This window comes from Prinia subflava, chromosome 22, assembly GCF_021018805.1.
Source record: "Prinia subflava isolate CZ2003 ecotype Zambia chromosome 22, Cam_Psub_1.2, whole genome shotgun sequence".
NCBI lineage: Eukaryota > Metazoa > Chordata > Aves > Passeriformes > Cisticolidae > Prinia > Prinia subflava.
In genome coordinates, this window is record NC_086268.1 from 2,738,397 (window position 1) to 2,753,005 (window position 14,609).

The following is a 14,609-nucleotide window of genomic DNA, read 5'->3' on the forward strand; positions in this document are numbered from 1 at the left end:
CACCCGAGCATCCTCCAGAGAGGGAGAAAAAGAAGAGGAGAAAGAGCAGGGAATGGAGAGGGAGAGGAGAAGCGGGGAGGGGTCCCGAGCTTTAACCCATTTCACAGAAATCAACCAGAACTTATTTCACTCCATCTCCTCGGGCACCCGAGCATCCTCCGGAGAGGGAGAATAAAAGACGGAGAGGGAGGAAAAGAGGAAGAGGAAGCAAAACAGCGAGAAGCAGACGAGAAGAGGGGAGGAAGGGGGGGGATGCCCGAGCATCCGTGCCCGCGGGGAGCGGCGGGGGGGGCGGCTCGCAGCGGCAGCGCTGCCCATGCACATTCTCTCCGGGCGGCGGCGCGGCTGCCGCTCCTCCCGGCCGCGCTCCGCTCCTCCCGGCCCCGCTCCGCTCCTCCCGGCCCCGGCAGCACGAACATGGCGACACGGAGCTCTGGCGGGGCCGGCCCGCTCCTCCGCCGGCTGCTGCCGCTCCTGCTCCTGCTGGTGCTGCCCGCGGCCGCCCGCTCCCCTCCTCCTCCGCAGCCGCTGCTGCTGCTCCGCGCCCCGCCGGCCCCGGCCGCCCCCGCCGAGCCCCCGCGGGGCCGCCGCGCCGCGCCGCGCCCGCCCGAGCCCATCCAGGTGTACGGACAGGTGAGCCCGCAGCGCGGCTGGGGAGGGGGCGCGCAGGGCAGGCGGGGCTCACCCCCCTCGGAACGCCGCGCTCCATCATCATCATCACCCCCCGCTCCGCATCCTTACCCGGGGGTCGCGGCGCGTCCCGCCTGGGGAAGGCTCGGTGCGTGCGGTCTGTGCTGGGATCAGCGCGGGTTTGGGCGCTGCTGGAGCCGTGCCCGCACCCCCGGCCGTGCCCGCTCCCCCGGCCGTGCCCGGTCACGTTCGCCGCGGTACTCGCGGGCTCGTTCCCGGCGAGATGCGCTCCCCGAGGGAGCAGCCAAGGGCAGGGGATTGGGGCCGGGCATCGCCGGCGCTGGGCAGCAGGGAAGGGACAGGATTCCCTGCGGGCAGCGGCGCCTCCAGGGATGCTGGCGGTGAGCTCGGGAGCCGGGCCGGGGGAAGGCACGGCTCTCTCTGAGGCACCGTGTCCTTCCCCGTGAGAAGGGCTCCCTGCGTGTCCAAGCCATCCTCCACTGATCCTTGGAAAAGAAGGGGAGCGGAGTTGCTCACGGCAGGAAAACACAAAAACTGCTGTTTCTGAAAATATTCCTGCTCGGGCTCGATTCACTGGCAAGTTTTGCTGCCAGGACCATGAAGGCTGCCCCTCACCCCTTCTTTTGCGTCTCTTTCGGGTGGTGACGACAAATCACACTTGGACTTTCAGCTGGGGAAATCTTCAGCCTTTCAAAGGTTCTACTTTATTTCTGATGTACCCACATGCTGTCTGCACTTCACTGCCCTACTTGATCCTCCTTGCTGACACTGCCTGTGTCCCCATCACGTGCCCAAAATGCTGATGGTGGGGGACCAGCGCACAGAGGGACACGGCACACTTGAGGAGAGGCTTTGAGCCTTCAGTGACATCTGCCTTGGCCTCCTTGCACAGTGCTTTCCCCCCCGGTGCTCTGTGATTTCCCCTTTTTGCTACTTGTAGGATGAGAAGGAGCTGGTCATGAGGCAGGGCCGGCCCTGGAGCTGCTGGAGGAGCACATGCAGGGCTGGTGCTGCTCCTAAAGCCCTTCTGTTCCCTTGTTTAGGGAAAAGCTGTTCCTCCTCCCCTTGAAAATCTGCTTCGCCTCCTCTACCTCCTCAGCGTTGGCTGTTTTTAGCACAACACAGCTACCCCATTTTAGAAGAAAACATGACACTTGTCTCTCATCCACGGCAAGGCATTGGTGGCACTTTCCCTTCTGTCCAGCCCACCTGCCAGGTGGAGAGCTGCTCTGGCAGGAATGTCCCTGTCACCTGCACACGGAGCTGCAGATCCAGGAGGGTGCAGTAACCCTGTCACTCTCCAGGACAAAACAAATGAGAAGCAGTGGGAGTTCAACAATTTCCCACTGTTTGGGGCTTTTCTCATTGCCTCAAGCTTCCAGAGGGGATTTGCCTGGGGAATGGAGATGCTCTCACTGGCAGCAGAGCACACAGCACCCGTTCCTTCCTCTGCTTTTGGGCAGGACACACAAATTTTACAGGTGTGTCACCAAGCAGAGTTGCTCGGCACTAAACAACATTTCTGAGTTCTCCCAAGTGCTACAGCGCTTTAAATCAGGGGCCTGCTTTAATCCAAGGGACAAGAGGGAGCCTGCATGTCCTGGGCTGCGTTACAGACCTGACCACACAAGTTCCTAATGCCTGGGAAGCCGGAAAAGCCGTGCAGCACCGTGCTCAGGGGTCTCGTGCCTGGTCACAAGCACCCAGCAATCCCCGTGACCCTCCTCCCCCAGCTCTCTGGCACTCCAGCACCAGCAGAAAATCGTGCAGTCAAAGCACTCCTCTCTCAGGGCCATCAGCACAAGGGGCAGTGCTTGGAGCGAGCATCCTTGTACCGTGTCACTGCAGTCCCTTATCTGGGACACATCCCGCTCCCGTGCCTTTGGCAGGGCACTTGGCCATATGCTACGCACTGGCTCGGGCCCCAAAACTGCCTGCCCTTCCCTGGCTCTCCACCGTGGTCCTGCAGCAGCCTGGTGGGACAGCAGAGAGCCCAGGCTCGGCTCAGGGCCGGGGGAAAGCGGGGTTTGCTGCTGGTGTGGGTGATGCCATTGGGGAACAGAGGGAGAGATGCACGGCTCTGTCTGGAACCGAGCAGGGGAAGAACATCCAAACCCTTTGGAGCTCCTCAGGAGCCAAGCACAGCTTACTCAGCACCGTCAGGAACAGGCTCAGAGCCCTCTTGCCTTGGACACCAAAGCACAAGCACAGGATGTTACTTGGATTTTTTTATCTGCAGCAAAACTTCCCAGGAACATCACCAAATAACAGGACTAGGACCCCAACCCTCTTTGTGGCTTTTCCTTATTTCTTCTGACTCTGAAGCAGCAGCAATCAGGAGACCCAATGCCTGGAGTCCATCAGCTTTGAGACAGAGCAGGTTTTGTTCCCTTGCACAGCTCTCACCTCTGTGAGGGTTACAATGGACAGACTGTTTGAAGCAGGCACTGACAGGAGACAGGACTTTCCTGGGATGACAGCAGAGAAGCATCCTCAGGACAAGAAAACTTCACCCTCGGGGCCAGCAGGGCTCCCTGAACCCTTCCACAAGCGTGGCAGCTCACCCTGCCCTCCTGCTCCTGCCGCCAGCACGGTGGCTGGTCTGCCACCCACCCTGCTGTCCCCTCACAACCTTTCTGCTCCTGCCCACACACCCCTGCTCACACCTGGGAAACAGGGCCTGGCTCCAGGATTTTCCATTCCCATGGAACCTCCCCACCATCCCACATAAATCCCGGCTGCTGGAGCGAACCAGCCACGAGCCACGTGGACTGCAACAAACAAGGGAGGGACAAGGAGCCACCCTGACTGCCTGTGCTGGGCTGAGGGGTGACCATGGGGACGGGTGTGCAGTGAGTGCTGTGCCATGGCTGTGGCAGACAGAGAGGAGAAAATGCTGGGGCAGGAGCCCAGGTTGGATCTGCTGGTCCCAAGGGGGAGAGGGGAGTTATGAGAGCATTGACACTGCTAAAACAAATCTCACCTTTACCTGCAGACATCCCTTCCCCTTCTTTGGAAAGGATTTATCTAAAGGCACCCCCTAAAGCACACAGCTCACAAGAAATCTTTGCCTTAAACCACGCTGGGACAAAAGACATCTTCTCTGAGTGCTGGTGGCTCCTGTGGCAGCCACTTTCCCCTCTCTGCTGTCACTGCAAGGCTTGAGCCTCTCCCTGTGCTCACAACCTGCACATGGCTGTCACCTCTGTGCCTCCCTGTCCCCAGAACCAGTGCTAGTGCCTGCCCTAACATCATTCTTCTCTTCCCCTTCTGGGGGAAACTGTTTCATTGCTCCCGACCTTCCCGTTCCCTGGTGATAACCCATCCTGCCTTTGAAGAGAAGCACTGAGTTTCCATCACTTCCAGGCCATTTGCTACGCCCTGACCTCCAATCAGCCCACCACTTGACCTTGACCCTGCCCATTGCTCTGTGCTGATGGAGACCTCAGATAACCCTCTCAGGAGGAGCAGACCCGGCAGGAGCCTTGTCCCTCTCAGAAGGAGCAGATCTGGCAGGAGCCTTGTCCCTCTCAGGAGGAGCAGATCTGGCAGGAGCCTTGCCCCTCTCAGGAGGAGCAGATCTGGCAGGAGCCTTGCCCCTCTCAGGAGGAGCAGATCTGGCAGGAGCCTTGCCCCTCTCAGGAGGAGCAGATCTGGCAGGAGCCTTGTCCCTCTCAGGAGGAGCAGATCCGGCAGGAGCCTTGCTCCTCTCAGGGCAGACGGGGATTGCTCTGCAGGGTGGAGGCCATCCCGCCCCGGGAGCGCAGACATCGGTCACGCCGCATCGCACTTGAACCGTGCTTAATTTTGACCTACTTTGCCAGCCTGGCAGAGCCTCCCCAGATCAGGCTGTAACCTTCTGGAGGTGCCCTGGTGGTGACAGTGCCTCCCAGCCATGTCCCTTTCCTGCTTCTTTGTGCTAGCAGCTCTCCCTCCCCATTGCTGGGTCTCTCATGGCCACCCTGAGAAGGTTTCCCCACTCCTGGCATTTGCTTTTTGCCAGAGCTCGATCCCTGGAAACCACACAGTTCCTGCTCCTGGCACCGTGGTGGCAGGGAGAGGCTTTTGTGGTTTTATTCATTGTTTTTCCCCTCCAGCAGATTCCTCACAGATCCCGTGAGCGCTGTGGTGTCCCTGGGGCATTGCTCGAGCGTTCCAGAGCTGCAATGACAAGCTCATGGCACACTTTGGACCTCTTCTGCAGCCTTCCTCCTTCATTATGGGGGAGTGAATTTCATCAGCACTTCCCAAATCTGCTGGGGAAGCCTTCATTCCCATCACATCCCTGCCCCTCTACAAATTCAGGAGAACCCAGGTTGTTTCCTGGGCTTGTTTCTGGATTCCTGCCCTGACCCCAATCTTCCTACTCCCCTACCTTTTCCATTCTCCTGGAAACAACAGCCCAGGGAGAGCTCTCGTGGTGGCGGCAGGGAGAAAACAGCCCTGCGAGCAGATGATTCCAGTATTAACTAAATTAACACTGGGCCTGGCGCTCTCCAAAATGAGTCACCCGTGTTTCATATCAATGATTTCAGACCCTGGCATTTTCCAGTCCGAGCCACAAGCAGCGCCACAGCAGGCACAGGCTGTGCTCTAAAATCCCGTGGCAGGGCTGGGAGCAGATGCTGGGAGCAGAGCAGAAGGTGCAGTAATGAAGCTCGAGCGGGGAACGCGCCGTGCCGGGAGCGCAGGAGGCACCCATGGCACGCTGGGGCCCGGCTCTTGCGTAAGCCCTGCTGGGGGGAGGACAGGGAATGGGGACAAAAGGCCTGGCACTTGTCGCCTGCAGCTTCCAGCGAGCTGGAATGAGGAGGAGCACAGCCAGAGCACCTTTTCTTTCTCTATCCGGGCAGCAGCTTTGCTTCTGAGCCCTTCTTCAGCCTCATCCTCATTCCCCCAGCTACTGGGCACAAAATGTTTGGGCCATTCCCCTTCTCCAAGCGTGTCCTGGCAGCCCTGAAGCCACGGTCTGAGCTGATGGCAGCACTTGGATGGTTCCAGCAGCTGCTCACAGCTGCAGAGGACCCTTGCTCTTTGCCACCCTGCCTTATCAAACAGCAGTAATCACTTATTAACTATTCAGAAGTTCCCTGGGAAGCTCATTTGTTTGTAGGTCACTCTGAGGATGGGTAAACACGCAGTGATCCCTAGGAATCTTTGTTCTGCACTCAGTTTTACAGCAGTGAGCCCCAGCCCCCCGAGCTGTCACACTGCATCACCTCCCGGGGAATCGCGAGCGCACGGCCTGAGCTGCAGCCCCAGCCCCGGAGCTGGAGCATTCATCCTCCACAAAGCAAACCCAGGGACACACACAGCGAGCTCCCGAGCCTGCTGGACACCAAGGACAGCCCCTAATGCCCTCCTGTCCCTTGTCACTGCTGTCACCAGTGCCCCAGCACACGGTATTTCTGCTGGCAGCTCACCGCAGCCAGCAGTGTGATTTGCACGGGGAGGTCACGCTTCCCACACAGAGCAGGGGCTCCAAGGCTGGGATTTACAGTCCTCTGCTGAGGGAAGGGCTTGAGAGCAGCTCCAAGGGCTGTCCCTGCCAGGCACTCATCCCCTGGCCAGCTGCACCGTGCTGGAGCCAGGGGCTTTCAAATTTGTCACATGCCAGGGCTGAGCCACCTCCACAACCAAAATCCTTCTCCAAACTCCAAATCTGAGCATAGACAGCTAAGAGGGATGTGACAGGAAGGGAAGCTGGTGTTTGGGTGCCAAAGAGCATGGATCAGAGCTCTTCTCCCAGCCCTGGGCACTCGAGGAGTCAGCACTGCACTCACCCAGGTGTCAATTCCTGACATCCATCACCTCTCCAGGCTCAGCAGCACAATTCCACCTTAGCTCCCAGACATTCCATCTGCCAGCCCAGCCTGGAGCTTGTACCTGCTCTCAGATGGCAGCTCCAGGGGTTGTTCTCTTCCCGTCCCACTCCTGCAGGGCATTCGTTTGTTGGAAGATGCTGTTAACAAAGAAATAAATACATAGCAAAACTAGAAACATTAACTCCATTAACTACAGCCACAAGCAGCCTCTGCTACGTCCTGGCTCCACTTTTCCCCTCCTGGACTTCATTTGGCACCTCACATATTAGGAGGACAAATTAGAATTTCATGCATATTTCATATACACTTAATCACTTGGCAAAGACCAAAACACTTCCCCATTAAGTGGAATTTATGCTAAATGCTGTTTCCATTAGGCCTGTTCAGAGGTTACCCCAGTTCCCCAGGCTGGTGTCCCCTGCTAGGGGAGGTGGGGACATGGTGACAGTGCCACAGCAGCAGGGCAGGGTCCCTAAGAGCAGCCTTGTCCCAAAGCTGTTCCACAAAGCCCATCCTGGTTAATGGGACATCAGCTGCTGTCTGTGGGGTCCTGTTCAATAAAAATCTTGTATGACTTAAAGGACATCAACACACATCAAGAGAAAGCTTCCCTAATATAAATAATTAGTATGTTGCATTATTTTCACAATTATGCACTAAAGAATTCACACTTAAGTTAGCAGATTATTCCAATATAAAGGAACAATATGGTTGAAGATGAATCAGCTGCTGTTATCCAAACATTTCTCAAAATAGTACACCATTTAGATTTACAGTAATCTTGGATTAAAGAAAAAATGATTTTTTCTTTCTGTTTGGGGCTCTCCTGAGCCACTTGTGTCCCCACAGAGCTCTGAAGGGCTGCAAGGCAGCAAAAACAAAAGTGTGAGGCTCATAAACCCGAGCCACTGCCGTACAACTCCTTCCTGGGACACTTACAGCGCCCTTGTGCTGCCTCCTCCTGCTTTACACCCTCTAGTAAGAGCTTCTCTTGGTAGGAAGGAGTAAACCTTCCTGCTGAGCACTGCTCCTTCATGCCAGAGAGCCAAACTTTGCCTGCTCCCACTTTGCCTTTATATAGGGACTGCCATAATCAAACTGCCTGAGCTCAGCCACCTCCTCAAGGACTAACAGAGCTCAGCTGGCTCCCCTGACCCCAAACACGTTGCCCCTGGGTATTTTTTGGGTTTCACTGCACTTCCCAAGTCTCCAAAAAGGCATCTTGCTGTCTGCTTTATCTTACAAGAAGAAAAGATATAGAGGTTTACTGTTAAACCAAGGTGTGGGTAGGAGTCACCTGGTTTTCCTGCTTTTGAAACTCCAAGTGTCAGATTTCTTGGGAAAAAAAAAGGAAAAAGAGAGAGAAATATTATTAAAATTGACACTGGGGTAGTAACAAACCCCTCTTGGCTGAGAGGATCTGAAGGGCCAAGCTCTGTGTTCCTAACAGCGCCCAGCTCCAGCCCGAGCACAGCTGGCCACCCAAAAAAGCTGCACCCAAAATAACCAGCAGAGATGGAGATTTAAACAGGTTTATTCTGCTCCCAGAGCAGGGAGGGGGACAGGGAGCACAGAGCTGAGTCCCACACCCCAGGGTGTCTCAGTGGGCAGCAGCAATTCCTCCTTCTGCTGTTTCCCTGCATCCTCAAACAGTGTCTCTTCCTTTCATTTTATTTTATTTTGATTATTATTGTTTTTTCCCCCGGCGGGCACGCAGGGCTCCGTCTGCCTGGCTTTGTGGCTGCTGCTGCTGCTGCCTGACCTAAATCTGTGCTCGTAGCCGGGAGCTCCGGCGGGGTGTGCCCGGTGGGGGGGTCCCTGCCCGGGCAGTGGGGGGCTCCAGCCCTGGGGGATGCTCCCTGCCAGCCTCGGGGTCTGTTTTCCTTCCCCTCCTCTGAGCCTATTGCATAAGAGGGATTTGAGGGCTTCTCCCCCCCAATATCTTCCTCCAGAATAAAGACCTTGTTTTTCCAAGTGTTTCGCTCGCTGGAGGTTAAAGCAGCCCCTTCTTCCTGCTGGCTGATCCCGGGGTCAGCCAGAGCTGCAGGGTATCAAGCCTAAGAAGGGCTTATCCCTGTATTTTTACAGCTTCCCCAGGCCCCGAGCTCCGGGGTTAGCAGCCCTGGGCTGAGCTGTGGCGTGCGAGGGCTCAGGCACGCACGTCCTCTGCTGCAGGCACCCACCCATGGCCGGGCTGAGCTGCTTTCCCCGGCCTTGCAGCGCTGCCTGGCTGTGCCTGCTGCCTGCTGACAGCCCCGGAGGGTTTGTCCTGCGCCGGCAGCCCCCACCGTGCTGGTGCTGCCAGAGCTTCCCCATAGAAACCAGCCCTCAGCTGGCAGACACACGCGGGAGTGAGGGGATCCTGAGACCAGCAGGGAACCACACAACGCCCTGAGCTGGAAAGGACCCAGCCCTGAGCCCTACACAGACACCCCAAGGATCCCTGGGCATCCCTGGCAGTGCTATCCAAACGCTCCTGGAGCTCTGGGGCTGTGCCCATTCCCTGGGCAGTGCTCAGCACCCTCTGGGGAAAGAAGAACCTTTCCCAAAATCCACCCAAACCTCCCCTGACACAGCTCGAGGCAGGCCCTCGAGTCCTGCCACTGGTCACCAGAGAGGAGGGATCGGTCCTGGCCCTCTCCTTCCCATCAGGCAGAAAGCTGCCTCTGTTTCCCTGGATTTGAAATTTCCCTGGGTTTGAAAACACTTCTCAGTCCTTGGCTGGAGTTTTCACTCTCATCATCCCCTGAATCCTGCTTGTCCGAGGAAAAATAAAGGGAAAATTTACCCTTCTAGGCACATTGTGCCAACATGTTCAGGAGAGATGCTGCTTGAACGAGTTTTCCCAAAGTCTGGTATTTCCAAGGAAGGGTGGCATGAGCGGGTGTTTGCTGTCCCTGTGGGTGAGGCTGTGACTCAGAGTCCTTTTCCTTGGTGTTGCAGGTCAGCCTCAACGATTCCCACAATCAGATGGTCGTTCACTGGGCAGGAGAGAAGAGCAACGTGATTGTGGCCTTGGCCAGGGACAGCCTGTCCCTGCTGGGTCCCAAAAACAGCGATGTAAGTGACACCCCTGGCCCATCCAGGGGCACCTTCTGCTTCTGGGCCAGGCAAGGGGAGGGTGGCTGCTGGGCTACAGCCTGATTTGCTCTTGTGTCCTGAGAAACACAAAAGAAAGCTCACAAGTTTGGGGTCAGAGGCACAAAAATACTAAATTTCCTCTGTGCTGCCCCATGGGTTCAAGGCATGGTTGGGAAAATCTCAAATCTTTCCCTGCCTCATAGTTTACTGAGTTTTCACCAAATCTGTCAGAAGGGAGTGCAGAACTTTGTGCTTCTCATGGTGGGGCTTCTCCCTTGCAGGTTTATGTGTCCTATGACTACGGGAAGAGTTTTAAGAAGATTTCGGAGAGGTTCAGCTTCGATGGGGGGAACAGCAGTGAGGTGGCCATCGCCCAGTTCTACCACAGCCCGGCTGACAACAAGAGGGTGAGGGGGATGTGGCAGCTGGGCCTTTATCCCTGCTGTCACAGGGAGCCTGGACACCCCTGGGGCTGTCCCTGGGGCAGAGGTGGCATGTGCCAGGCACTTTTTGATGATGCTCAGAGTGTGGTGGGGAATGGGTGGCTGAGACAGCTTAATTCCTCTCCTCCAAAGTTTGCCCTCCCAAAGGCTCCCCTGGGATGTGCACCTTCATTCCTGCCAGCCTGAGTTCTGCTCTGACCTCCTCTTCTCCCCTGTCTGTCCCTCCACTCCCAGTACATCTTTGTGGATGCCTTTGCCCCGTACCTCTGGATCACCACCGACTTCTGCAACACCATCCAAGGCTTCTCCATTCCCTTCAGAGCAGCAGACCTGCTCCTGCACAGCAGGAACCCCAACCTCCTCTTGGGCTTCGACAGGTCTCACCCTAAAAAGCAGGTGAGCCCCTTGCTCAGGTGGGGACCCAGCCTTCTACCCCTGCCCTGCTGCGATGTTCCTGTGGCCTGTTTTGTCCCCCACGGCTGAGAGCCACCGTGCCTCGTGCCAGGGCCACGTGGCCTCGTGCTTTGGCCACTCAGGGGTCTGATCTCACATGCAGAGCTGTCCAAATCGGCCAGGACACCCCCTTCCCTACAGACTGTCCTGTTCTTACCTCTGGAGATGAGGATATAAGACCTGCAGGCTGCCTGTATTTGTTTCCTTCCTTTTTCCTCCGTCCATGCTGCACCCAGCCGTGTCCATCACCCCACCTCTCGTGGTCACAGCTCACCACAGAGCAGCCGAGGCAGGGTGACCTCTGCAGAGTTTCATGTGGGCTTGTGGTTTGGCTTTGGGTCCTCAATAACAAATTGTTGCTTGAATACAAACACTTTTTTTTCCCCCTGGAGCTGTTGGATAAAGATTGAAAATAGTTACAGCCCCTTCAGATAGACCCAGTGAGTAAAACCTGGAGGTGAAATAGTGCAGATCCTTCTGGTAGAAGGCTAAATGAAGATTTTTTGCTGTTTGGGTTATTCTGTTAGAAAAATTGTTGTTGCTGCAGGAGCTGCCACATGAAAAGAAGTCATGAGAGCAGCCATGGATGGACATATTGGGTCTCTCTAAGGACTGGGTCTGGTTGTGTCCCAATCCTACTGGAATCTGTCACCTTTGTTGTTGCAGCTCTGGAAATCGGATGACTTTGGCCAGACCTGGATAATGATTCAGGAGCACGTGAAGTCCTTTTCTTGGTATGCATTGTGTACACCCAGCTCCTGTCTTCTCTCACTCCTCACTCCTTCCACTGTGAAAATCAAGAACCTGGGTACCAGGGTGTGTTCCAGCCCTGCGCCCCTGCACTGTGGGGATGTGGCACGGCAGGGTGACAAGTGACAGCCACCCACACTGGCACCCAAGGGTGCTGCCCATTCCCCCTACCCCATCCCCTAGCTCCTGCTGCCTCCTCCTCCCCTCCCACCCGTGCCCTGTCCTCCCCAGGGGGGTTGAGCCCTACGACAAGCCCACCACGGTGTACATCGAGCGCCACGAGCCCTCGGGGGCCTCCACGGTCATCCGCAGCACCGACTTCTTCCAGAGCCGGGAGAACAAGGAGATCATCCTGGAGGACGTCGAGGACTTCCAGCTCAGGGACAAATACATGTTTGCCACCAAGTCTGTGGTGAGTGCCACGCCAGGAGCTCGCTGCCCAGGGTTGATGTGGTGCAGAACCACAGCGGGCAAGAGCAGCTGGTGCATCTGGCAGGGATGCTGCTGCTCCCTGCAGCGCCTCACAGCCTTCAGACCTCGCTGGCTTTGTCACAGAGGTGTCACCAGGCCTGCCAGCAGCTGCCACCCCCTGTGCCGGCGGTGTTTCCCTACCCCTGCCTCGGGCAGGCTGGGCAGAAGTAGGTCAGCCTGCAGAGGGCTGGGACCCGGGAAAAACCACAGGATGGCTGGGGAGGACGGCGGGGTGGGGGTGGCAGGGGAGGGGGATGTGGATCGGCAGCTCGGTGGTTAAAGGAGGCCGCTTGTCAGAGGAGATTACCATCAAATGTGGACCCGGTCCAAGCAGCCTAATGTGCTCCAGCCTGGAAAGAAAGCTGCGTTTTCAGTCTGCTTTCCTAAGAAAGGAGAGTGAGCAAGAGAGTGGGTGAGCAAAAGTGGTCTCTTAGTCCCTCTGCAGCCAGAGCCTCTCTGTGCTTTTTACACCTCTTGGCCAAATTTGAACAAACCTAAGAGAAAGCAAGAAAGTGTCTGTGCTTCCTGAGAGGGCATTTCTAGATCAGAAACAGCATCAGAGGGATAAAGTCCTGATCCTTCTAGAATTTAAGGAGCAGCTTTCTTTTCAAAAGATGCATTTCTCCCCTGCAGCTACCATCGGGTGTTTTAAGCAGGAACCCTTTTTTAGGGGTGGCTGCTGGCAGAACCAGGGAGGCTTTCCTAGGCAGTGAGTGATGGGTGTGTCACCTCCGGCCCCCTGAGCGGGCACAGCAGTGTCTGACAGAGGCAGGGAACATTTGCAGAGCAATTTCAGTTTCTCAGAAGTCTCCCTTGCAGGTAGCACAGCCTGTAACTCCCAGGGCCCGGCCCCTTGGCACTGTGCCTGCTCTGTGGTTTGCAGGAGATTTTATCGAGGGCTGGGTGCCGGTGTAGGGTGGAACACTGGGGGTGGTTTGTGTCTCTGCAGAGAAGGCACTGAGCTCAGGGACAGCATCCTGGAAGCATCAGGAAGGTTTGGGCCCCATTTGGGGGTGCTTTGGAGCTTTTTCTGCTTCTGGAGCACTCAGGGGCCACCGGGCAGGACACCCTGCGTCCTCCTGGAGCTGTAATGACTAAACATCAATAAATCACCCATATTCCCCACCAGTGCTGGGAAACCCAGAGACAGAGAGAGGCTGGCTGCAAACCCCTCGTTTGGGAATCCCATCCCCAGGTCTGGAATGAGGGGCTTGCCTCCAATCCTGGCTGCAGCAGGGGTGGTGCTGGGGAGAGGACAGGGCTGCAGCGGTGCCCAGGGCTCTGACTTCTGCTCCTTTCCGTGGGAGGCACGGTTGCTTAGTGATGCAGAGCCTGGGGAAGAGAAAAAAAACACAAACCAGGCTGCTTATTTTTGGAGCCTAGATCTGGGTTTAGGTCCTCACCATTGGCATCCTGTATGAAATAGGTTGCCCCCAGCTTTTTTACTTTCTCGGCTTCGCACTGGCTCTTTTCGTTTTGCGCAAATCGGTAAAAATAGGAAGGGAAGGACGGTGTGCTCTGAGGAAAAATGAGGAATTAAAACCAGCCTCCTTATCCCCACCTGACTGACCAGGAAGGACGGTTTGTCTCCTTGCTGAGCCCTGGCTGTGGCAATTTAAACCCTGAGCGGGGATCACTGCTCCCAGCATCAGGCAGCTGCCAGGCTTTGCCCACATGCAGGGAGGGGGAAGTCCCAGAGCACTGGGAGATCCCAGTGGTGATGAGGGGGATTTTTTGGGGTGAGAGCCCCTCCTAACGTGTCCCTGTCCTCTGCACAGCGTTTGCTTGGCAGCTCACAGCCACCCTCGGTCCAGCTCTGGGTCTCCTTCAACCGCAAGCCCATGCGGGCGGCACAGTTCGTTACCAAGCATCCAATTAAGGTAAGTGGTGCTTCCCAAGCAGCCTCCCAGCTCCCTGCCTTGCCAAGGACACCCTGTGGTGTCAGCAGCAGCTCCAGGTGCTGCAGGAGTGGGAAGGGACCTCGTGTGACCCTGCTGGGGAGGGGGGTGGCAGAGCAAAGGCTCCTGTTGGGATGATCTTGTCACCTGGACAGTCACTGGGGATGGGGGCTGGCAGCAAAGCCCAGACACCAGGGAGGGGCTGACCCCACTGCTCTGACTCTGCTTTTGGGGACTTTACCTCCTTCCATGGTGTGGGGTGCACTGGCATGACCTGGAGCATCCAATTCCTGCAGGCTGAGGGAGCCCAGGGCACCACCAGGGCTTGTAAAGAGTCCCTGACCCATCAACCAGACATGCTGTGGTGTCCCCAGGCTGGTGGGGATGAAGAAGGGCACGAGGAGCAAGGTCTTGGTGCTTGGCAGAGCAGTGGGGTGCACTTAGGGGTTCCAGAGATCCAGCACGGACGGGGCTTGGCAGCCAGTGCTGCTTCCAGGGGGGCTTTGCAGGGTGAAGGATGGGAATCACTGTGGGGAGAACACAACAGGAAAAGCAAAGTGAAGACTTTCCACCTGCTGAGTGCAAAAGACACAAAAATGTGGAAGCAAGCTGAGAGGAAATCCAAACCAGCCTGTGTGTATGCACACACGCATGAAGCCTGTTCTTTGTGCCCCAAAGGAATATTACATTGCTGATGCCTCGGAGGACCAGGTGTTTGTGTGTGTCAGCCACGACAACAACCGCACCAACCTCTACATCTCAGAGGCAGAGGGCCTGAAGTTCTCCCTGTCTCTAGAAAATGTGCTCTACTACAGCCCGGGGGGAGCTGGCAGCGACACCTTGGTCAGGTAAGGCAGGACTCACCTGACACCAACATCAGTGACTTTTGCCTGTGCTGCATCCATGCATTACCTTTGCCAAAATCCCCCACATCCCCAGACTGTCGCTGTTGGACACGAAATAAAACGCTTGGCTCCAGTTAGCAGGCAGAAGAGAATCAGAAGGCTTTATTTACAATTCATTCAGCCTTTTTATAA

At 56.5% G+C, this 14,609-nt stretch overlaps 1 protein-coding gene across 2 annotated transcripts in view; it reads left to right on the forward strand.

Moving 5' to 3' along the window:
- The first annotated feature begins 237 nt into the window (after positions 1-237).
- SORL1 (sortilin related receptor 1) overlaps positions 238-14,609 on the forward strand; it is a 50,624-nt gene continuing 36,252 nt past the window's right edge. For both annotated transcript variants that reach the window (XM_063418074.1, XM_063418075.1), the window contains exons 1-8: positions 238-633; positions 9,420-9,536; positions 9,839-9,964; positions 10,235-10,396; positions 11,120-11,187; positions 11,435-11,615; positions 13,453-13,554; positions 14,251-14,420. In XM_063418074.1, coding sequence (XP_063274144.1) covers positions 253-633; positions 9,420-9,536; positions 9,839-9,964; positions 10,235-10,396; positions 11,120-11,187; positions 11,435-11,615; positions 13,453-13,554; positions 14,251-14,420 — 1,307 coding nt within the window. In that variant the 5' untranslated portion in view covers positions 238-252. The remainder of the gene's footprint in view (positions 634-9,419; positions 9,537-9,838; positions 9,965-10,234; positions 10,397-11,119; positions 11,188-11,434; positions 11,616-13,452; positions 13,555-14,250; positions 14,421-14,609) is intronic.